Consider the following 25,562-nt stretch of genomic DNA (forward strand, 5'->3'; position numbering starts at 1 on the left):
ATATTGCTGAAAAGGTGGAGACCTTCAAAGGACACCTTCAACTAGAAGGCTGTTCTCTGTCAAGTAGGAGATACGGCCACCCTGGAATTGTTACAGCCACCAAGTTCAGCTCTCGGGCTTGTTCAGTAGCAATTGCAGTTCTCACTTCTCTACCTCCCTGTGCAGAGGTCTGCAGCCCTTGGGATGCAAACCATGCCAGCATAGGGGGTCCTGCTTGCATCCAACTCAGGCATGTGGACTCCTTAGCAAAGGAGGAACGCACTGCATTACCCTATATAGCTTTATCCCAGCCACGTTCCGATACTGTCAATCAGAATATTCTGGTCCAAGCCTGACTAAATCCTAGCACGTCTGGAAGATGGAGAGACCCTTTGCCACCTTTGAAGATCTCCATGTGTGGGCAGAAAAGCTCTGAAGACTTTGCTCCCAATAAGAATATGAGCTCTAATTTCATCATTTAGAAAGACCAAGTGATTCTTTAGTTGCATTTAACCCATAGCTGTCAACTTTCAGATTTGAAAATAAGGGATCAGCAGCCTCACCTGTCCTGGGGACAGTCTATGGGATATTTAACAATCCGGAATAGCAGCGGGAAGCAGCGCTGGAATAAGGGAATTTCCCACAAAAAATGGAAGGTTGACAGCTATGATTTAACCATATCAGCCAGCAGTTAACCAGCAGCATGTTAGCCAGGGCTGATCCATTCTCAGTAAATTACTTTGTTCTCAATTTGTGGTGTGGTTTTATGAGTAGGCCTGTTGCCTCATAATATTCCATGTATCTCTGTTTAGTAAGTGATTGATCTAAATCAATATATTTTTCCTACTGTTCACATGCTATTGAAGGCAAAATTCTGAACATGTATTTCATCAGTGTGCAGTAATCGACTTAAAACATGGCTCTTTTTTTTTCCATAGCTTTACTCTCTCAGAAATGTGCAACATGAACATAATAGTGTTAAGGAATCAGAAAAATAAAACAAAATAACTTAATGCATACAAGATTTTCAGACTGTCAAAATTTCAACAATTGGCCTTTTTGTTGAGTAAAATCAGCACATTTGTTAATCAAATTAATTTAAAAAGCTTTTCAAAATAAAAGCAATGCTTAAATAAATATAGTCTCTTATATCAATAGAACACTACTTTCTAACAGAGGTAATGCAGATACATACTCAAGCACTGAGAAGATTGAAATATAGGAACACCATTAAGAATGTTTGAGCCAGACATTATGAAGGATGGTAAAATGAAGACTTTTTGCTTATGTCCTTCAGCTTCACCATGAGACAGAACCCTAGCAGACAACAGTTTCAGCATGAAGTTGAGAACGGTGGCAATCATTAAATTTCCCAAGCTATTTATTTCTGCTACTATGCCTTCTGTCAAATTTCTTCAAATTTCTAGCACATCACGTTCACCGAATCACACTGGCGTGGTGGAAATATGATTTGAGTAGACTGGGGAGGAGCCATATTTGCGCTGGAATCGTCATGTGACTCATGCACCACTGTTGACGCACTACCAGCTTTGTCACAGCCCAGCAAATTAGTGTATTTATATAATGACATCAATGCGCATAACACTCCAAGTAGTAACATGGTAAGTTTGATCATGTGATTTTCAATAGCTGGTCAGGTTAGAGCTTTATTCAACCACTCAGCTCTCACCAGATCATCCTTCTCTTCCACCAGCTATATTTCATTGTGTGCTTGCTCTTGGACATAGCAAAATAAGGCTATTATGTGTTTGCCTTAGGCCTGCTTCTCATGTTAAATGTGTGAGTTTATTCTCACAACCCTTCCTGAAAAGACAGGCTGAGAGAATAACACCACACACAACTAGCGCTAGAGAGAAAAGGCTTGAGAACTGCAGAGCAACTGCTGTTCAGCAAGTCTTTCTTCTGAGTAGCATCATTCCATGTTACCTCCACAGTGGTACCTCAGGTTACATACGCTTCAGGTTACATACGCTTCAGGTTACAGACTCCGCTAACCCAGAAATAGTGCTTCAGGTTAAGAACTTTGCTTCAGGATGAGAACAGAAATCGTGCAGGGCGGCGCAGTGGCAGCAGGAGGCCCCATTAGCTAAAGTGGTGCTTCAGGTTAAGAACAGTTTCAGGTTAAGAACAGACCTCCGGAACGAATTAAGTACTTAACCCAAGGTACCACTGTATTTTGAAAAAAAATAATAGTAACGAATTCCTAGGCCCCACAAATAACCCAGAGATGCATTTTAAATACAGTGGTACCTCAGGTTACATACACTTCAGGTTACATACGCTTCAGGTTACATACGCTTCAGGTTACAGACTCCGCTAACCCAGAAATAGTACCTCGGGTTAAGAACTTTACTTCAGGATGAGAACAGAAATTGTGCTCCGGCGGCATGGCAGCAGCAGGAGGCCCCATTAGCTAAAGTGGTGTTTCAGGTTAAGAACAGTTTCAGGTTAAGAACGGACCTCCAGAACGAATTAAGTACGTAAGCAGAGGCACCACTGTACTTGTATTCCTAGCCAGACGCGTAACTTCCGTTTGAATGCAGGCCCATGTTTGACATGTATCATGAGAAATAGCCCTTGCTGGTTATATGCGGGATTGTTCATAGGAGCAAAGTAAGCAGAATGAAGTTCTTTGAGCTTTATCTCAAGCTCACTGTTTGTATAAACTTCCTTCAGGTAATGATGCTGGGAAACATTCCAGAGTTACTAAGGAGCACCTTCGTATTCTATTATGTCTAAAGGAATATTTGATATCCCACATTTCATAACCAAAGCTTGGAAATCACTCCATCCCTAATTTTGCAGAGCTGAAATATCACCCTGGCTTCCTTGCATGAAACAAAATGGCCAATTTATTCTATTAATATGAGTGCATTTCAAATCATGATTAGCCAAAAAAAAAAAAAAAAAGTTAGTGGAATGTTCATCAGAAGTCCCATTGAGATCTATCAAAAAAAAAAATCTGATTGTTTAATATTTCATCAACTTAATTTAATAGGTAAATTAATTATTTATCATTCCCACTATGCTGAGGAATCCATTATTCATCCATGCCAATAAAAGATTAGGTTCATGTCTGTGCTTTCTTCTGCTGGTAAAATCTGTATTACATAGTTGGAACAGCACAGTTTATTAGAAGCTGCCACTAAAGCAACAGTATGGTACAAAGAAGCATTAAAACTAATGTGTTATGCATTCTCTCTATCCACCAAGATCTTCAGAATGATAAAACCAGTGCTTTTTTTCTGCGGGGACGCAGGGGTATGCATACCTCTAAACATTTTGTGAATCTAAGTTTGTCCTCATTGAGGGGCAGTATTTCAATATGAGTAGGAAAATGAGAGTACCCCTAAACATTTTTTAAAGAAAAAAAGCACTGGATAAAACTCTGATCAAAGATGCCAAAATAAATAAGGAAAAGGGCTAACAATGTAACTTCATGACAGAGCATTTACTAGATCTCCCCACACAAACACACACACACACACACACACACACAGCTTGGATTTATTAGAAATATCACTACTTCAAGAGTCTAAACTTGGATAAATGAACTCAAATAAAACACTGGCATTGTGAGGATTTTAATACTTCTGATATCCGGTAGAGGGCAATCTAGTGCGGTCTTTTCTCTTTCTCTTTTTAAATGTGTTAAAAAAATAATTTCAGGCTATTGAAATATATGCCATTGCCAGACAGCGATGGTCTTCTTTCACAGCCTCCCATTCTCATCGCCAGTCTCCTTTTCTTCTATTGCCTCCAGGCACCGTTTTGACTTGGCATCCAAAATCCCAGTTCTGCTGAGTCCACATGACAAACAAGCCAGTTGGACCTGCTTCATGTTCTCTATGGCTTCGTTCTTGGCGTTCTTCAGTAGATCACCTTGTCCCTACGAATACACAACAAGCACACAGAAAGAAGATGAGTCGTTAATAATGCAAGTCCTTAAAAAGATAAAGAAGGGCTGTATTTCCTCTCTCTCTCTCTCTCTCTCTCTCTCTCTCTCTCTCTCTCTTTCTTTCTTTCTCTCTCTCTCTCTCTCTCTCTCACACACACACACAAACACATACACTTTGTCACAGCATAACATGCACAGACAACAGACAGAATGATAGTGGATGCAGCTGGTCTCTCCGATTTAATACATTATGAGCTGTTAGCAATTCAAGTGAGTTATTAACGCCTCTTTAACCCATCTCCTGACACTAGAGAAAATGGCCAAAATCCAACTAGCAAAAAGGTGCCTTAAATCCTATTGAAAGTAACAGTTCTTAATCATGTACACCCATGCTCTGGACTGATGAAGTTGACTCCTGTCTGGACAATGCTGCTGAGAGCAAATGCTTAAGGGGGGAGAACCTAAGAATCAAACCAAAGTAGACATTTGTTAATCAGCTGAAACACTGAGCCAGCATCAGAATGAACATTTACATCCTCTATTCTTGTTAATGTTTTGGTTGTAATAGTATCCATGGTATAATTATTCAATAGTTTTATATAAAATCAAGAGTGGGTCCCAAAATAATCAGATTCCCCCCCCCAACATTTCAACTAAAGGGCTTACTAGGGTGGGGGGTTAGCAAACTCCAGAAAAGCTGTAATGAACATATTTTCCCCGTTCCATTCTGTTTTTAGTCTGCAGGCTCACTTTGTCCTGCATTCCTAATTCCTCTTGCCTTCTAGTTCAGCTTGCAAAGTTTCCAAAATTAATTTTTGAATTGGCACATACAGTTTACTGTAGTACAGGTTACTGGCGCACACCATGGAATAAACACATTAATAAACTAAATCACAGTGCAAAACTAAAAAAAAACACCCCAATCCATGCAATGATGCAATCACATCAGAAAGGTTCGCCATCACCACCCCAAACCTCCACACAGAGAAAGCACATGTAAGTGCTTTGGTGGCGATGTAAAGGGCCTCAGGTGGGGTCCCTTCACACAACTGCTTGATGTATCTGCAGTGGGGGTAACTCTGCTACATTCAGCACATGAAGGAGAAGGTCTTGTGAACCAGAAAGAATGAATTTCTGTGCTGTGATTATTTAATCAATGAATATGTGCACCGGCGCATGTCAGCAATCTTATAAGGCAGGAAAATGCAAACCAAACTATGGCAAACTGCGCATGCACAGCCATCTGAACTTAAGTCTGGAACTCAAAACCAGATCCCAGCACTTTGACAGAGTTCCGCCAGCTTTTAGATTCGATTTTTGGCATTTGTTGGACAGATCATGAGAGTGATGGTGCTGCTTTGGAGACAGGACCAAGTCACCAGGAACCACAAAATTGCGTGAGAAATTCACATGGGGAGGAATCTGTAAGCATCCCTACAGAAAAGCTCCTCTTTGGGGACATTTTAGAAGAGCACTGCAGCCACCGAGGATCAAAGGCATGCAGGTCCTTAAAAACACTAGCCATAAAAATAGAATGGAGAAATCTGTCAAGCACAACTCCCACAGACGTAACTGTAAGCTTCGCGTTCTAGCTGAAGGGCAGAAGAGAACAAATCAAATAAATGAAGGTTAGGGCTTATACCTTTCCAGGAAACACAGGATTGCTTCCAAAAACAGAAGCTCCATGCCCACAGAAAACTCCATGCCCACACCTGCATAGCCAGTGATGTGGAGCAGGCAAGGAAGCAGCACAATGCAATGATGCCAGTATTCACATAGCCTAGAAATTTCAGCCCATCACCACATTCTCTGCAAAGGATAGAACCGGAACACAAGAGAGGAAATATCCTGTTGCTACTGTGCATCTGTGCACTGTGACCACCATATTTCTTACAATCATTACAATTCACCTTTTTCTCCCCACAGAGAATGATCCCAGCGTGGTGTAGAATACGAACCTGCAAAGGACCAAAGGCAACAATCTCAAGAAGCGTGAGAAATACATTTTTGCCACATTCAGTGCAAAGCTGTAGACATCTGCCATCACTCAGCTCATGCACAACCCCCCCCCTTAGCAAATTTTGGCACTTGGTGAGAACCTGTTGTGACTCGATGATGCACTGACACATGCCATGTGATTCTGCATTCACCCCATTACTCCAGTCCTGGCAAACAAGTTGAGAGAGACAATGGTAGCTGGCAAGGTTCAGAACCAGTAAACAATGCTTGGGAACAATAGCAACTAGATATACCAGCGTGAGCTAAGATTGCATCACAAACTGATAACGTCCGGGCTCATTCAGTCATTCTGCTAAACAACTTAGTGATACAAAGGAGCCCCTGTTCAACATGATGACTCTAGTGTGATTTCAGTGCCCATCCAGCCCTTTATGCCAGATTTCTTTTAAATATCATCACAGCTTTAATTGGTCAACTGCTTCACGACTCCTAAAAAGAGAGCATTGGCATGTAGGAATGAGCACAAAACCTACAGGTAGCTTATAACACAGTGTAACTGCACACAGTGTTTCTGTTCCATCCATGTACACTAAATACATGAACATGAAGTGAAAATACTCATGTAAGAGACAATCAGACATTATGATCTGCAGATCTGCTTCAGTTATGGAGAAAGCGCAGATAAGCATATGTGAATATGTGTATGTGTATGTGTGTGGATGGATGGATAGATAGATAGATAGATAGATAGATAGATAGATAGATAGATAGATAGATAGATAGAGATAGATGATAGATAGATAGATAGATAGATAGATAGATAGATAGATAGATGATAGATAGATAGATAGATAGATAGATAGATAGATAGATAGATGTGTGTGTGTGTGTGTGTGTGAGAGAGAGAGAGAGAGAGAGAGAGAGAGAGAGAGAGGATAGATAGATAGATGATAGATAGATAGATAGATAGATAGATAGATAGATAGATAGATAGATAGATGATAGATAGATAGATAGATAGATAGATGATAGATAGAGATAGATAGATAGATAGATGATAGATAGATAGATATAGATAGATAGATAGATAGATAGATAGATAGATAGATAGATATAGATAGATAGAGATATACGGTAGGTAAAGTAGTCTCTAGGATGGATAGAATCCAAATCTTTCATTGAGACCCAGGAGCAGGGATGAAAGTTGTAAGGGCCACTCATCTTGCATTCATTAGTGTTGTATTGAATGATCATCCCAGAAAATCACCCTACGATTTACTGTTTTGAAGCTGCCAGCAACAGATTGTATCACTGGATTACCTGGGGATCATGCAATAAACTAACTGGCAATCATAAATGTTTGTGAATCATTCATATACTCCCATGTTGATCAAAGCTAAATACCATGGGTAGACAGATGGATTGGCATTGCATCATTGATGAAATGCAGTGATTTCTTGTCAACTGATGGCTCTAACAAGTCTGTTCTCAGAGTTCAGTCACGACAGAGGGATGTAAAGCAATTCAGTTTGAGCTCTAAAAAAGTATCAGGGCTATACTGTTCACCACAAATCTAAAACATATAATCCTTCACATTGCCGCTACATAGATTTTCTTCTATTTAAGTCACTTGTTCTTAGAGTGGCATGTACAGAATTTTTGAAGGAAATTTGGCAAGCGTTTTCCTGCTTAAGTTAATATTGCTTTGTAGTCTGTTTTCTACAGATTTGGCCTGGGGATGGGAGAAAAATTGGATTCAGCTCACATTCATAAATCTACCTAATCTGCACTTTATAAAACAGTTTGTGAACTGAAGGACAGCCATTCTTCAAAAGTTGCACTTCTCCAAATTTTGCAATGCAGTTCTCCAGCCAAGTAGTGCGTAAACTTTACCTTAGCATACACATTATTATTATTATTATTATTATTATTATTATTATTATTATTATTACCTACCACTTCAGCAATTAAAAAATAAAACATCAAGAACATAAGAAGAGCCATGCTAGATCAGACAGATGGCTGCGTGAATCCTGCAAGCATTCTCCTCTCCTGCTATTTCCAACAACTGGTATTCAGAGCTATACTGACTCATTCAGTGGAGGCAGAACATTACCCTCAAGAATAGTAGCCATAAAGGTAAAGGTAAAGGGACCCCTGACCATTAGGTCCAGTCGTGGCCGACTCTGGGGTTGCGGCGCTCATCTCGCTTTATTGGCCGAGGGAGCTGGCGTACAGCTTCCGGGTCATGTGGCCAGCATGACTAAGCTGCTTCTGGCGAACCAGAGCAGCGCATGGAAACGCCATTTACCTTCCCGCCGCAGCGGTACCTATTTATCTACTTGCACTTTGACGTGCTTTCGAACTGCTAGGTGGGAAGGAGCAGGGACCGAACAACGGGCACTCACACTGTCGCGGGGATTCGAACCACTGACCTTCTGATCTGCAAGTCCTAGGCTCTGTGGTTTAACCCACAGCGCCACCCGTGTCCCTATCCTCCGTAAATAAGCCATCCAAGTTGGTGGGCATCTCTGCCTCTTGTGAGAGCGAATGCCATAGTTCGGCTATGCACTGTGTGAAGAAGCAATTTTTTGGTCTGTCCTAAATCCTCCAACATCCTGCTTTTAGTTTTATGCGTTTTAATTTTAGGAGAGAGAAAGAAAAACATTCCCCAATTCAAATTGCAATGACAATGTATATTGCAATTTGATATGTACATCCCCACTCCCCAATTTTCATTAAAGTTTTGTTGGCCTTTGAGGAAAATACACACACACACACACACCTGCTTCATGTGAGCAAGGTGAGAAAGCAAATAATGGTTCTGAGTAACATCTCACAAGAAAATGAATGACAAACATAGGTCTCTTGTGGCAATACTGTTCTACTTCTGCAAGGGATAATTTCCGCGGACATGCTCTTGTTGAGAAGCCATCTGTTTGCTTTGAGAAAATTGGTTGTGAATATAATCTACTTAAAAGGGGGAGGTGCCAGCAAAATTATGTCAACACCTTAACAAAACCAAATACTAGAAAGAATGTGGGGTTAGTTCCAAAAATCTGGTTAAACCAAAATAACCCCTGGAAATAAGTCACTGCAATAACCTGAGAGCACAGAACCATTTTCTTGGCACACACACACATAAAGAACTCATTATTTCTGTCAGACAAAGAAAAATCACATTCCTCTATCCTAGCCTTCGAAGACTCCTGCTTCTTTAGCTATTTATGTATCATAGAGTCTAGAAATAAGTATCAAACCGTAAGAAAAGGTTAAAGACAGTGTCTGGTAGGATGATACAGTAGGATGTTTAATGCTGTATTGTGGTTTTAATATTCGACTGGGAGCCGCCCAGAGTGGCTGGGGAAACCCAGCCAGATGGGCGGGGTATATATAATAAATTATTATTATTATTATTTTATTATTTTAATAAAATAGTAAAGGGCTTCTATAAAAGGTGGGAACATTTGGCAAACACCATTGCCTTCAACAAAATGCACTCCCCCTTTCATCAATTTTTCAAGAAGGCCATCTTCCCAACAGTTATCTCCAGAGGGAACATCCTTCAACACACATTTAGGTAGGTGGGCAATACCTGATCAGGTAGCTCAAAGTAACTGGACTTCACTAGCAGCTTCTCCATGGTTCCAGTCCAGAAGGCTCAGCAAACATCCATACATCATTTTATTTCAGCACCATTTTGGTTTGAAAACTAACCCTCCTAGTCACAGTGACATCATTGCACAGCCAATCCTATTGGGTTACATGACGACAAAACTGAGGGGAAACGTGATGACTGTAGTCAAATCTGATTGGGTGGAGGATGATGTCACTGTTACTAGGAAGAAGGAGGGCTATTTTTTCAAAGAAGAAGATATTGAAGTCACCGCCATCTATAAATATAAGCAACATGGTTTTGCTGAGGGCATCTGGTGAGCTATGGCCCCGCTAAGGGCTGAAAAGCAGAAATGAAACACATGCCTTCATTCTACTATGTGATCATGAGAGCACCAGGGTACCACACAAATCACACAGGTTGGTTTCACCTGCATTGAGGGCACATCTGATGTGCAGCAGACTCACGGATCTGTGCTTCTGCAGGCACAGAATGACAATCAGCCTCTTACATATGCACATTTGTGGGGATATGTAAAGCTAGGGATAGAAGAGGAATCACGGGTGATATTTCTGAGCCCATCACCGATGATTACTTCAGTTGAGATACTGTTCAGGAGGTTGCGTTTGGCATTTATTTGCTCCCTGGTGAGCCACTGCTTTGCCTAATGATGACTCATGCTCTTCCAGACTTTCCTTCACGGAACTTGCCAAAGCAACCATCTGCATATATAGGAAGCACACCACAAAGGAGTACCAGATACAGTTGCTAGTAATGTTTCAATGAACATTAAGGGCCCTGGATTATTCTCCAGCTCAGATTACCATCTAAATCAGAATTCTTGGTTTACCCCTCCCTCCCCCCACCCACTCACTCAGCCTCCCTCCCCCCAATTTCCCACCAACCCCTTTTAAAACACTTTTCCCTGACCACCAGCCTAGCAGCAATAGGACGGATGCTCCAGGCACTACGAGAGATAAGGAAGGCGGTACTGAAGTAGCCCTGGGGAAATCACTTTCCCACGGACCCCTGTAACCTTTTGTCCTGGCACACTGGTGTAGCATGCCAGGTGCCGGGAAGGAATAGGCGGGACAGACCTCGTTTTCTTTGCCTCCCAATGGCTGGAGTGCCACTGGCGGCTCTGTCACTGGATTGACCAGTAGGTAGTGTGAAAGTGTCAGAGAACAGGGTGCTTGGGTCGAGGATTCTGCTTTGACTCAGAAATCAGTCTAGCTATTTCATTTGGGGAAAAGTAACTTGGCTGATTTCCAAGCCAAAGCTTACGCAACCTGAGGGTGGTTCACCCATCACAGTAGCCAAGACAGTAAGTTATGTATTCAGAACTGGGAAGTTAGAAAATGGAGCAACAGCAGTATAAAGTTATTCCTTTTAAGGCCTTAGAAGTAAAATCTAGGATGCATGTCAGCTGGAAATCTGAAGGCATGCTTTCATAATCTCTGTACGGAAGGTTCACAATAAATGAGTAACTAGAAACATTTTACAAAGATAATATACTGTATTTTTTGCTCTATAACACGCACCCGTCCATTACACGCACGTAGTTTTTAGAGGAGGAAAATCCGTAGGCATGCCACCCATAGGCATTCCCTCCATAACACGCACAGACATTTCCCCTTACTTTCTAGGAGGAAAAAAGTGAGTGTTATGGTGCAAAAAATACGGTACATGAAGGGACTTAGCTAATGTATGGTAGGTGCAATGATATATTAAATATTGTTTTTAAATATTGTTTTTAAACTAAGGATTAAACTCCACAAATCTGGAATGGAGTCCCTAAAATGGTTGCCAAGCTACTGCCAAGCATATTGCTCTGCTTTCCTTTGGACCATATCAACAAGGTTTGAGTGGGGTGTTTTGTCACCTGGACAGCCCAGGCCCTCCATACACGCTGCCGAGGCTTGTGCCCCAGGGAGGTCACTTTGGTGATGCTAATGCAGTTGTTGAAGCTACCAGCATGAGTTTGACTAAACTGCGGGAGGCAGTGGAAGACAGAAGTGCCTGGCGTGCTCTGGTCCATGGGGTCACGAAGAGTCAGACACGACTAAATGACTAAACAACAACAATGCAGTTGTTTGACTTCACCCCCGGAGGCACACTCCATTGACTCCCAAGACAAACAGATGCCAACAACAACAACAATGTTGTTTTTATATACCCCCCCCCCAAAAAAATCCCATACCTTAGCCATGATAACTACCGTATTTTTCGCTCTATAGGATGCACTTTTTCCCTTCTAAAAAGTAAGGGGAAATGTGTGTGCGTCTTATGGAGCGAATGCAGGCTGCGCGGCTAAGCCCAAAGCCAGAACAGGGAGACGGAGCATTGTGCAGCGCTCCGTCTCGCTGTTCTAACTTGGGGTTAGCTGTGCAAAGCCTCCACAGGGCAGCGGGGTGAAGGCACCCCGCTGCCCTGTGGAGGCTTCACAGGCTGTCCCCGAAGCCAGAACAGTGAGGCGGAGCGCTGCGCTCCGTCTTGCTGTTCTAGCTTGGGGATGGCCCAAGGGGGTGAAGGCACCCCGCTGCCCTGTGGAGACTTCAAAGGCTGTCCCCGAAGCCAGAACAGCGCTGCGCTCCGTCTTGCTGTTCTAGCTTGGGGATGGCCCAAGGGGGTGAAGGCACCCCGCTGCCCTGTGGAGGCTTCACAGGCTGTCCCCGAAGCCAGAACAGCAAGAGGCTATCCCAGAAGCCAGATCCCTCTTGTTGTTCTGGCTTCTGGGGTTCAGAATTTTTTTCTTCTTGTTTCTTCCCCCCCCCCCCCCCCAAAAAAAAAACTAGGTGCGTCTTATCGTCCGGTGCGTCCTATAAAGCAAAAAATACGGTATTTCTAAAGATTTTTATTATCTGTAGCAGATTTGTATGCTTTTCAAAAGTGACAACAGGAGAAAAGAACAGAGACAGTGAAAGAGTAGGGGTTTAAGAGGGTTGCTTATATTTCAAGAACAGGTGAAATGAGTTGCCAGAGGCAGGGCTTATAGCACCCAACAGCTGGAATTCACAACCCCCCACCCATTTTTCCATCCTTCCCACGTGAGATAGGACTCATTCATTAGTATCCCCTGTCAAAACAAAAGCAGGCTGTGAACAAGAGAGACAACACATGGGATTTAACCTGTGGGCCACCAGTGAGGGGCAACAGAGAAACCATTCAGATAATCAAGGAAAAGTCTTAGCAGCCATAGGCTAGAGGTCATTTCATAGCATCTGACTCCTTTAACAGCCTCCAGCCCACTGATCTGAGCCACAGAGGTTCTATTTGCATGTTTAAGACATGAACTCTGGCACTCAATGGGTGAAGTGAATTCCTGCTTAACTATTCTCCACACTGGAATATGTATTTACACAATTTTGATAAGTGCTTAGACAAGAACTATTATGAAGCTGTCACAAAGCTAAAGGTACAAAACAGCTAGCAAGATGAAACCAACCTGTAATCTACATACATGTCGATTCCCCATCAGATTTTATTTCCTTGACATTGAACATCTGAACATATTTGGAACTGCATCACAAGTAAAAGGCTTTTTTCCACAATTTCCTGAATCAATGGTTGCCACATGTAATTGTATCTATACAGTCCTTAACATTGTTAAACATGGCAAAGACTTTCAGTGCCTAAACTTAAGCTTTCACTGAGAGCTGTATATTAAATAGCCCCTTCACTTTATTTAAAGTGCAAAATCAGACATCCTACAACAAAAGAATCTTAAACAAGTTAATTATGAGGCTTTATGCTTTCCTCAGTTCTGAAAGGCCTGGACTGTGGATTATGATTAAACAGGCCTATTAAAGCAGAGAAGATTAGTTTGGCTAATTCCATAATAGTCTGGAGAGAATTCGCTGTACTGCTAACTGGCTGTTTCAAGGCCCAAGGCAAAATCTGAGCAACTGAAGAGGCAGCGAGAGAGAGAGAGAGAGAGAGCGCAGTTGTCTTGCCTGCTGCAACACCTTCAGTTAATTAAGAGATGGTGTATCTCAGCTTCTTTTTCCAGATGTTGGAAGAAGGCAGTCTAAAAACATCTGTACTAAACATGGGACAGAGCAAAGGGAGCTCACCCCGTCACAGGGATTTGAACCGCTGACCTTCTAATCGGCAAGCCCAAGAGGCTCTGTGGTCTAAACCACTGAGCCACCCACGTCCCTGAGGAAGATAACCACCTGTAAACTGAATATCTCAAAGTCACAGAGCAGCCAATGAAAGATACAACCCAAATGGGATATATGTATCACCAAGGCAAAATTTTGGTCACAATTTTGGTAATGAAACAAACTAACAAAGCCAAATGACCAGATGCCTGATAGATGGTGAGGGTAAAATCAGAAATATAAGCCTGGAGAAGATCAGTCCTCAGCCTGTATGGTTTTTTTTTAAAAAAAAATAGATAACTGAAATGGAAAGTTTTGGTATTAACATGTAGAAATCATCAAGCTAAAGGTTGCTCCAAAATGTTGGAAGAGCCTGCAGGAGCTCATGGAATATGGTGCATAGAGCTGCATTAAATAATCAGCAAATATTGGATGCAACACCTTACATGAATAGAAGCATGTTCCATTAGTCCAAAGGTATCACTGGATAGATCCTTAGCTCCGTATCTTAAAAGTGGACAGTTAACCACCCAACCTCTACCTAGCTTAATATTTAGCTTCTCCTAGTTTGACTTATTAGCCAAAATTCAGAGCAGCCATCAACAACAACCTCCTACCAATTTATTCTCACTTCAGAGTAATGTAAGATGGCTTGGATGACCACCAAAGATTTTGGACCTCAGTGATAAAAGCCAATTAAAACATCATGCTATATTATGCCACTGTGCTTTAAACAAAATTCTGTGCCAGAACCTATGGTGAGTTCTTAGAGATCAGTGGTACAGCGCAAGATTCTTGTTTTGCTATGTCAATCAAGATTTTTACAGCCAAAATGAGAACTGGCTTAAATGCAAATGATTTTTTTTCTATCACCTTGTTATGCAAGCTAAATTATTGTGTATTAGCCTGTCAAATGTAACTAGAAATGACAATCTGTACCTCAAAAATTGTGATATTGGAATATCTGTTTCTCAAAAAAAGTAGAAGTGAATTTGATGTCTACAATATGTCTTAATCCTCAGGATCTCCACTGGACTCAATAACTGAATCCCGCTGTGTTTCTAATATACCTAGTTCTTTCCTAGTTCATCATTACAACAACATAAAAAAGCTGATATCACCACATCAGCAAGGCACAAAACTTGCTTGCAGATTATTTTAGCTGAATACTGACAGAGGTTTTAAATGTGAAATGTGACCATAACAAGAACATATATTATACAGGTATCAGTGGGGTCTGCGAGATAATGATGTGGTACTTCTGTTTGGGATTCCAGGTGCTCCATGCTATTTCATCACACCTGTTCCTTTTGCCAATCCTGACGCTGCATTCAATGCCTACAATGCTTTTTTGTACTTCTCCAAACCTCAGAGGAACTCTGAGTCTGCTGATACCTCCCCTCTTATCATGGATGGTGCCATTTTGGCTACACAAAGACAGCACTCAGAGCGTTGAGATCACTAACAGTAGCATATACAACATTCATCTAGAAGCTGGGATTGGCCTCAACTCCTTGACGTTACCCAGATTCCCACAGGTGTAACATGCAAAACATAGGGGGGAAAGATGGTGTGAAATGCAAAGGAGTTTGTTTGTTTTGCCTGCCTCTCTTTTCTCATTCTGGAACAAACCTCGTCCCTTCTTCAATCTGGTACCACCAGATGTTTTGGCCTTCAAGTCCCATCACCCCCAGGCAGTTGGGCTAGTAGGCATGTATAAAGGAAGTTGTAGTCCATAATAACCTGAAGGGCACCGGATTGAGAAAGGCTGCCTTAGACAGAAAGAGACTTGAAAGATGCCTGCTCTTGTGCCTGTATACACAACTTTCAAGGTTTTATCCATCCAATAATGTGAATCCAGAAACAACTACCTCCGTTCTCACCAGAGAATTGCACGGTGAACCTAAAGATGAGAATATGACAGCCTAGCCTGCGATTTTGCTCCAGCCCCTCCTGGGATCAGTGTGTCTGATGCTTCTCTGTTATGCACTCAGATGACTCTCTCACAGCACATCTGACGTAGGAGTTGTCACCTTTTTCCTATTGTTGTCTAAAAATAAATTGAAGCCTTCAGGGATTGCCTCTCTGTGAAGTTTGGGCAAGCAGCGCTTCTTTAAAAAGCAAAACAAAACAAAAAAACTATTAGTAGAAGGAATGAACAGAGGCTTTACTGCTCTATGCTCTTCTTGACATTCTCTGGTTCACTTGACCTATTTAAAGCTAGCTGTAAGCTGTCAAGGATACAAATTCAAATGACTCCCGTTTTCTAGCATTGTTTTTACTGTAAAGCCTCCTTTTTATCGAGAGCACTGTAATCCTTTGATCAGTTTAGCGACTCTGACAGCTCTGGTACAAATCCTCTTCAACACCTTCTACCTTAAGAGCTCATAAAAGCTGTCAGTCTCACCGTAGCTGGAGAAACAGCAGCAGTCAAACAGCTGCTCTTTGGTCTTGAGCCATCCGAATCCAATACAATATTACAAGGCTTTTGTTTTATCTGTGTAAACTAGAGGCTCTCCCAATCCCCACCTGCCTCTCACATGCCACAGCTAAGCACCCCAAATGGTCAGGAAGCAATAAGAAGCAAACAAAAATAAAGGTTTTCTCCAGGATCAAGGCTCAAAGATGAAAAATTATCCCTGCTCAGTGAAGATATAGGTTGGTATGGGCAGCAGGAAAGTTGTTTGATACCTGTGGAATCCAGGCAAATCTTGTAAGGTCCTGGCCAATTTGGTAATACACACTGCAGTATTACACTCTTTCCACTTATGCTTTCTCCTTGTTGGGTAAACAGTTAGGAAGCTTTCCTTCTCTACACTTCTAAAGTGACTGCTATGACTTTGAAGTGACTACTCTGATATCTAACCCAATTACAGGGACATTTCCTTCTTGGCACAAAGCAATTCTCATGCAGCAAACAGCTCGACATACAGTTCTTGGGAGGTCAAGCATGGGAGATCTCTTCTGGTTGTAACAGTAAACATCAGGACACCCCTATGTTAAGTTTGAAGATAGATTCAAGTGATTGTCAGGAGAGAAAGTGTTGTGGTTGTATTATCTTGTTGTTTGTTGTTGTTGTTTAGTCGTGTCCGACTCTTCATGACCCCATGGACCAGAGCACGCCAGGCACTCCTGTCTTCCACTGCTTCCGCAGTTTGGTCAAACTCATGTTAGCTTCGAGAACACTGTCGAACCATCTCGTCCTCTGTCGTACCCTTCTCCTTGTGCCCTCAGTCTTTCCCAACATCAGGGCCTTTTCCAGGGAGTCTTCTCTTCTCATGAGGTAGCCAAAGTATTGGAGCCTCAGCTTCACGATCTGTCCTTCCAGTGAGCACTCAGGGCTGATTTCTTTAAGAATGGATAGGTTTGATCTTCTTGCAGTCCATGGGACTCTCAAGAGTCTCTTCCAGCACCATAATTCAAAAGCATCAATTCTTCAGCGATCAGCCTTCTTTATGGTCCAGCTCTATGGCTTCACAAAGAGATGCCTGAAAGCACCTTGTTTTAGCCAGTACAAAAGAGGCTGGACTAGACCAGTGATTTCAGGGGGGTGGGGAGTCTAGAGTATATCAAGCAGTCAGTCATAGCAGTTTTGTGAACAGAGTCCACTTTCATATCCAGGAAACTAAAGCCAAGTTTACACAAACAGCAGGGTGGAGGTGGCAAAACTTCTGCAGGACTGTACCACTTCAGACGGGAGAATCTTACTTATTTACAAGGTTTATATCCCACCTGTCTTATTACCAAATGCTTGGTGATACAAAAAGCTCTCTGCACATGGAAAGCTTGTAATTGGGAAGAAATGTTCCAGCCCAGCTGTCTTCCTGAGATACTAGTTTTCTAAGGGCACGTAATTTTGTTGTGCACATAATTTTGTTTTACATGGGCATTATTCAGTCACATGACAACTCAATTCCCATCTGCCAAATGTTCTTAATACAGTCCAGGAACATTTTGCACCTTACCTACTTACCTACAACCTACCTACTACATTCACGTGAAATGATTTCCAGGCTGTCAAATGATTTCCGGAGAAAGTATCCTTCCACAAAGAAGGAAGTCTCCCATCAATTTAACACAGTACAGTAGTATTGATTTTATTTAAACCCAAGATGTTATTTTATTGGGGCGGCATGATGGCTCTTATTTTTAAGGCCTGCTCAGGAAGCCACGCCAGCATAAAAATACATTTGTTTATTCAGTACTGTTTATGCTAGCATGGGATCTCAGAACATCCATTGCTTTTTTTTAAAGGATTTAAGGATTGCTGTATTTAAAAGTACAGTAATTCATGTTAAGTTAATTTCGTTTCTAACTGGAGAAAAGAAGGACCATCAGAGATGAGAAGATAAAACCAGTACTCCCAGAGAAGTATTTTTAGCTTTTAAGGCAAATGATCATGAAATTTAAAATTGCATTATGTGTTTTTGCAATAATACATCTGTGTGATTAAACCCAGCTCTTCAGAGATAAGACCATTACTAATGGACAACAGGATATTTATAAGCGCCAAATGACCACAAATATACTGTAAAGATAAAGCTGTACAAAAAGGGACAGATTCGGATAACATTACCTTGGCAACCCTTTTAAACAGGAAAAGCTGCCTTTGGAGGAGTAACCTGATACTGAAGATCATATTTTGTGGGCAGGGGCTTCAAGAATTCCATGCCTGCTGTTTCCTTGTTCCAAATCTACCACTGGACTTTGAGATACAGTACAGTCGTACCTTGGTTTTTGAACAGCTTAGTTCTCGAACATTTTGGCTGCCGAACGCCACAAACCAGGAAGTGAGTGTTCCAGTTTGCAAACATTTTTGGAAGCCGAACATCCTCTGAGGCTTCCATGGCTTCCGATCGACTGCAGGAAGCTCCCGCAGCCAATTGGAAGCCGCGCCTTGGATTGCGAACGTTTTCGGAAGTCAAACGGACTTCCGGAATGGATTACGTTCGAGAACCAAGGTACGACTGTACTGGCAAATGCACATTTGGACTCCCCTGCCGTTCAGGAGCCACCAGGTAGGTAATTTAGATTGGGAAATGGATTGTGTATACACACACCCCACTGGTGCTCCTATTCTCTTTGTGCATTGAGATGTGGCTTTTCATGTTTAGAAGGTGCTGAAATAACATTAGGCCAGGGCTCCCCAAACTAAGGCCCACAGGCTGGATAAGGCCCAAAGGACTCATTTATCCGGCCCGTGACAACCCCCGTCGCCCACTGCCGCCGCTCACTCTTACCGGCGCTGCGCTGTGCAGCTGCCCACTTCCCGGTCAGAGGAGCACCGGAAGTAGCTTGTGCACATGCGCATGCATTATTTGTGCATGCGCAAGCATTATTTCCTGTGCACATCCAGGTCGGAGGAGGCTCGTGCACATGCGCACAAGCTATTTCTGGTGCTCCTCCGACGCGAAAGTGTGCCAGAAATAGTGTGTGCGCACGCGTATGGGCACGCGCTCCCCTGCCCTCCACGCGATCAGCGCTGGAGACACCGGCCCGAGGTGCGGTAAGTTTGCTGACCCCTGTATTAAGCACATTTATCAAAGAACAGTTTCTTGTTCTTCACTGCTCACGCACCTTGGAAGCATTATCAAATATTCTTCATCAAGGTTACATCTACTCCACGTTCAGGAAGAAATCACAATACTTTTTTTAAAAAAGTCTTTTCTCGAATATATAAATGATGCAATTTGGGCAAATCCGTATGACTGCCCATTCTGCACCATTTACCTTGCCAGTTATGTTGATGGGTGAAGGAGCTTACTCACTAGCGCCCCGCATAATATTGGTCATCATATTCTGAGATTTCACCAGGAACTCTCCACATACTTTAAAGTTCTATATTTGCAGCCTGGATTGTGCAGGCTTTTCTATGCCAACTGTACCCTTTAAACTGATGTAAATGAACAGCATTCCTTTCTGCCACCTTGCCTTGCTTCCTTTAATTAGTGCTCTGCAGGAGCAAAGCTTTGATGTTCTTGCCCTAGTTAAAAATGTCATCATTTCAAATAGAGGGACAACCATGTGCAGGATATACTCCCAAGATATACAGGTAGTACCGTATTTTTCGCTCTGTAAGACGCACCAGACCACAAGACGCACCCAGTTTTGGGAGGAGGAAAACAAAACAAAAAATATTCTGAATCTCAGAAGCCAGAACAGCAAGAGGGATCGCTGGGCAGTGAAAGCAGCAATCCCTCTTGCTGTTCTGGCTTCTGGCATAGCTGTGCAGCCTGCATTCACTCCAGAAGATGCACACACAGTTCCCCTTACTTTTTAGGAGGGAAAAAGTGAGTCTTACAGAGCAAAAAAATACGGTATATTCAAGAGGACTGGAAGTATAAAAATGACAGCCCCATGCTCTTAGGGAAGCAGTCCTCTTCTATCAAGAAGGCTGCAGCTGCCTCATTTTCTACCAGGAGATTAAATAATCTGAAGCACCCCTCTGAGAACTTTCTATGTAAACAGTATTCCTTTTACACTCAACAGCTCTGCTCGTGTTCTGTGTACAAAGTCATAGCTACTGAAATTAATGGCTAACATAAATCCTTGTTACCACCAGAAAGTCAACAGTGCAACTGATTCTGAGACAGATGTTGCCTATATTCCAATCCTTAACCCATTTAACTTGGATGTTATCTCCTATGGATCTCAAGAGCAATTTGCTTCCAAGAGCACAGCCCAAGGGTCACACACATTTCATGTTTAAGAGTACACCCAATATAGTTTAAGTGTGTACGTCTAAAAGGGTTAAGTGTGAAAGTGACAAATACATATATCATACCAACAACAGAGGTGGAAAGCACTAGAAAAAACCCACAGCTGCAAATAAAAAAAGTCTGGTTAAAATTCTAAAAGCAGAAAACTCTGTGAAAACACAGAGTTTAAAATAATAACAATAATATGGCGGCTTCCAGAATATATAAAAACACAGTAAAACATTAAACCTTAAAAAGCTTCCCTATACAGGGCTGCCTTCAGGTGTTTCCTAAATGTTTTATAAAATAATAATCATTACTATTTATTGCCAGGGCAAATGAAATGTAACTGCTACTGTTGTTGTTTACCTAGCATCAATTTTTGTTTATTTTGTTTTATTTGCTACATTTACATCCAATATGTTCTCCAAGGAGCTCGAGGTAAAACTTCCTTTTGTCCTCAGAAAAATCCTAATGAGATAGGTTTGGCAGATTTTGGTGACTGGCCCAAGGTCACCCAGTAAGTGGGGAATGAACTTGGGGTCACTTGTAGATGACCTGTTTATTGAGCACTCTATTCTGATTTGTTTGCAGAGAGATTAGATGACTTTGTATCCAGCAAATGTTATCCGGTACTTTCAAGAGCATTTGCCTGTCACATTCGTTATCATAAAAAGTCAAATTTTTGGAAGCAGCCTTGTTGCTCAAGAACTCCAAATCAGCTTTTATTGTGCAATCTCAATTTGTCATACAGGTGGCTGTGGTTTGCCCAAAATAGCCTGTTGGGTCAAATTCCAAAGTCTATCAGGTTTAGTTAGGCCCACCAGCCAGAGTTTTCTTCTCACTGGTATAATGCATCATACAAGCATCTTATTTCCAAATATCACAACTCTCAATGTCTAAGACCAAAGCTACCCACTTTCTAAAGCAGGGTTCTTCAAAACAAGTATTTATTACAAAGAAGTAAAGATTTCTGGGGAAGAAAAAAAAAGATTCCGCTTACAACTTAATGATAAAATTGATGCTTAAAGAAAACGCTTTGGAAAATTGAGTGGGGAGGAGATATTCCTGTTGTGAAATGCTTGGAAACAAAGCACTAAATAAAAAGAACCTGAAGATCTCACATTCTTTGAAACAACTGGAAGCAGATCCTACTTGCTTGACAACACTTACTGCATCATCCCCTGGGGTGGCTGTTTTCCAACACAAAAGCTGGCAGCCAGGAGACATGGGGAAAGTGGGTTGATTAACTACCACCTGGGAAAGATTGGGATTACAACGATGCTACCCTGAAATTATGGTAGAGTTCACTAAGAAGTTTCCATTGCTAAATAACAATCAAGTCAAAGCCCATTAAGAACACTGTCTTGTACATGAATAGGATCATGCAGGAAAATATCTATTTTTAGCCTCGTATAAGAAATGCAAAACCTAGTGCTGTCAACAAGCAAAAAGCAACTCTCATGGGGGCGTTGGTAAAGTGCGTCAGGAGAAAACAAGGATACAATAGGGCTCTACAAATCTAATAACAATTGACTTGGTTTTACAAATCTTTAAAAGAGACAATTTAAAATCCACTGCCAGAATCTGGCCTAGCCTAATTGGCCTCAGGCAAAAAATCAGTGTTGGGGACAGAGGGGCACGGGCAGGAGAGGCAATGGGACTATTCCCTAGGGTCAAGACACTATCAGTCATCCATGTTCACCTCCCTATGTAAAAAACCACTAGATCTAAATCATCCTTGGAGCAGGGGGGGGGGGACATAAACATATTTAATATGGTCTGGTGGCTTCTGGATTATTATTGTAAAATTTAGTTTATTACAGTACAGGGACCAGCAAAGCCTTCTGCTTGTATGAAATGAGCTCTTCATTAGGATCTGTCTGCTTATGAATAATTCAAATAACATTGTCAGTTGCGGCCTTTTTTTGCCTAAAAGGAAGAAAAAAATTGCACTTCAGAGAGATGCTAACTATAGTGTAAATGAAGACGGGGTGAACAGATAACTCACTGCGGTTCTGGAATATTTCTGAAATGAAGAAAACAAACACATCCTAGTTTTTATCTCTGCAGTGAGCTGTGTTTTGCTCCACTGGAGTATCACTGCCAAAGGTGGATGTTTGGGTGCCACAACCCTGCTCTGCTAGGAATGACAGAGCGTAATAATAAGAGTTTGTAAGTAATCTGCAATCAAGTGTAAAGGTATGCACACTGGGCAAATAAACCCTGATTTCACATCTACACTCAGGGGGTCTGAATTGGCAGCAACGTGACCTTGTGGTTGCAATGGATAGCTCAATGATATATGGCAGCTGTGAAAAAGACAAATGCCATGCATGCTGGGCAGCATTAGGAAACAATTGAAAATAAAACTGCCAATGACATAATGCCATTATACAAATCTATGGTGCAGAGACATCACCTTGCCAACAAGGGTCCGTATAGTTAAAGCTATGGTTTTCCCAGTAGTGATGTATGGAAGTGAGAGCTGGACCATAAAGAAGGCTGATCGCTGAAGAATTGATGCTTTTGAATTATGGTGCTGGAGGAGACTCTTGAGAGTCCCATGGAATGCAAGAAGATCAAACCTATCCATTCTGAAGGAAATCAGCCCTGAGTGCTCACTGGAAGGACAGATCGTGAAGCTGAGGCTGCAGTACTTTGGCCACCTCATGAGAAGAGAAGACTCCCTGGAAAAGACCCTGATGTTGGGAAAGATGGAGGGTACAAGGAGAGGGGAACAACCGAGGACGAGATGGTTGGACAGTGTTTTCGAAGCTACCAGCATGAGTTTGACCAAACTGCGGGAGGCAGTGGAAGACAGGAGTGCCTGGCGTGCTCTGGTCCATGGGGTCACGAAGAGTCAGACACGACCAAACGACTAAACAACAACATGGTGCAGTTACACTTGGAATACTGTGGACCAGGGGTCAGCAAACCGAATTCCTGTGCCCCACAAATAACCCAGAGATGCATTTTAAATAAAAGCACACATTTTACTCATGCAAATACACCAGGCAGACCCCACAAATAACCCAGAGATGCATTTTAAATAAAAGGGCACATTCTACATCTGTAAAAAGACGCTGATTCCAGCACCATCTGGATTTAGAAGGTGATTGGGACGGATCCGGCCCCCGGGCCTTAGTTTGCCTACCCATGCTGTGGACAGTTTGAGTCGCCTTACCTCAAAGAGGCTATTGTATTTCTCCCTCTCTCCTAACCCTAGAACTCGGGGACTTCCAATGAAGATGGATGTTGATAGATTCAGGACGGACAAAATAAAGCATTTCTTCACACCGCACATTCTTTGTATCAGCAGAATGGTGTTCACAGGGTGTTAGAATGCAATCCTAATCATCTACAGCACATGGGCTTGTTGAGAGAGGGGAGAAACTTTTTTAAAAAAAAAAAATTAAAAATTAACTATTGGATATATTCTTTTTCTAAAATGGTTGTCCATAGAATAGCTTGTCCTGTACTCTCCATCTCTGCTTGCCTTTCGTTTAGAACTAGAAGCTGCCCAAATACTTTCCTGGTTCATAGAAGAGTTTTCAAAGAGTTGAAAACATTAATTGTTGAACCAGGGACTAGTTTGCAATTTTTCTACTTATCCTAGTTTCAAAATTCAGTCTTTCTATCTCACAAACCTTTATCTTGCTCAGGGAACACTACAGAAAAGATACAACTGGCTGCCAATATGGGCGGAGGCATAGTTCTTTAAGCGATTCATGAAATAATGAGTCAGGACTGAACAACAAGATGCCTCCTGCAATGAGTGAAGACGTTTGTTATCTGTAGAGTCAACAATTCCTGGTGCTCAGTAGAGATTACCTAGAATCTGACATCTCCCACACGGTGGAATGTGGCCAGATCATTCAATGTATTAATCTTATTAGCTAAACTGGATTTAAGTCTGAATAAGAAGATACCCCCACATTCATTTGCACCCTCAAATAGGGATGGGAGGGAGAGAGTTTAGTTTGGTTCACATTTTAATGGAATCTTCCTTAGTCAAACATCACAAAACAATACAGAAACCGAAATGCAACTGCTTTTGGAATTGAAACTTCCCTGAATGTTGCAATGTAGTTCTCCAGCCAAAAATGTGCAATAGCATGCAAATAGGCATTATATTAGGGGAAACGGTTTGCAAAAATGTATATTTTGCAAAATTGCATACAAGTATATGTACATTAGGATAAATGTGGATTCAAATGCTGAATTTTCATGGAGACGGTTATTTTAGGGAGGGGGCGTTAACTGCAAACTGATGAGGAAATTGGTGAAGATTGGAAAAAATGAAAAACCAAGAGAAAGCAAAATTGGCAGATGCATCCATCCCTATGTTCAGATCCCCTTTGTTGGCATTTCCACAAGACAGCCTACACACTTTATGTTCCCAACTCACTTCCAAATCTATCACTAGATTTCTGGAAATAAAATGCTACTTTGTTGTTGTTGTTTTTAAAAATCTTAATCAAATTATTTTAATATGCTCTGGCATTTATACAACACCGCCTTATGTTGAATGAAACCAAGTTGGCTTATACACCAACTGACAGCAGCTCTCACAAGCACAGATCTTTCCGAATCCTGCTCCCAGAGAACATTTCTAACTGGGAGACACCTAGAATTAAATATGATGCTCTGAATCTAGATTAGGTTACTCAAGATTTAATCCAACTGAAACCAATGGAACCATGAGACTAACTGAAGCCCTATTGGACTTTAATAGAGCGAAAGTACAACTAACTTACAGGACAATCCAAGTCATGTCAACTCAAAAGCAAGTCCCACTGGTTTTCAATTGGTCTTATTATCAGGTAAATGTGCATAGGGACAAAGCCTTAGTCTGGATCTTTACTTCATGCAAAACGTGCACTCTTTCGATGAGCAACAACAAGTCGCACTGTGCTAGTAGAAAACCTTATGCCAAAAAGACCATGACATAGTGCTACTTTGGATATAACCTGTCGTCATTTTAAGAACATAAGATTAGCCAGCTGGTTCAGTCCAATGGCCCATCTAGTCCAGCCTAAGGGAAGCTTGTAAGCAAGACATGAACACAACAGCAGTCTGCCTACCAGCAATCCCCAGCAACTGGAATAAATTCTGTCTCACAGAAAGGACAAATCTACTTTTGGCTGTCCCCTGAAGCCAAAGAAAAACCAAAGAACTCCACAGACTATAAAATGCTTACAACCAATCTTATTAAATTTTATTTGACTAAGGATTGCTTTAATCTCTTAATGTAATGAAATGCTCCTCTTCTTTATGATTGTCAT

General features: G+C 41.7%; 1 protein-coding gene across 2 annotated transcripts in view; it reads right to left on the reverse strand.

Annotated features, from left to right (window-relative positions):
- Nucleotides 1-900: 900 nt before the first annotated feature.
- The window catches only part of PLCL1 (phospholipase C like 1 (inactive)), a 187,814-nt gene continuing 163,152 nt past the window's right edge, over nucleotides 901-25,562 (reverse strand). Inside the window, exons 6-7 of one of the 2 annotated variants that reach the window (XM_077917791.1) lie at nucleotides 5,809-5,856; nucleotides 901-3,889 (exon numbers count right to left, since the gene is read on the reverse strand). In XM_077917791.1, coding sequence (XP_077773917.1) covers nucleotides 3,713-3,889; nucleotides 5,809-5,856 — 225 coding nt within the window. In that variant the 3' untranslated portion in view covers nucleotides 901-3,712. The remainder of the gene's footprint in view (nucleotides 3,890-5,808; nucleotides 5,857-25,562) is intronic. The other variant, XM_028751623.2, reaches the window with a different exon arrangement.

Source organism: Podarcis muralis, chromosome 1 (genome assembly GCF_964188315.1).
Source record: "Podarcis muralis chromosome 1, rPodMur119.hap1.1, whole genome shotgun sequence".
NCBI lineage: Eukaryota > Metazoa > Chordata > Lepidosauria > Squamata > Lacertidae > Podarcis > Podarcis muralis.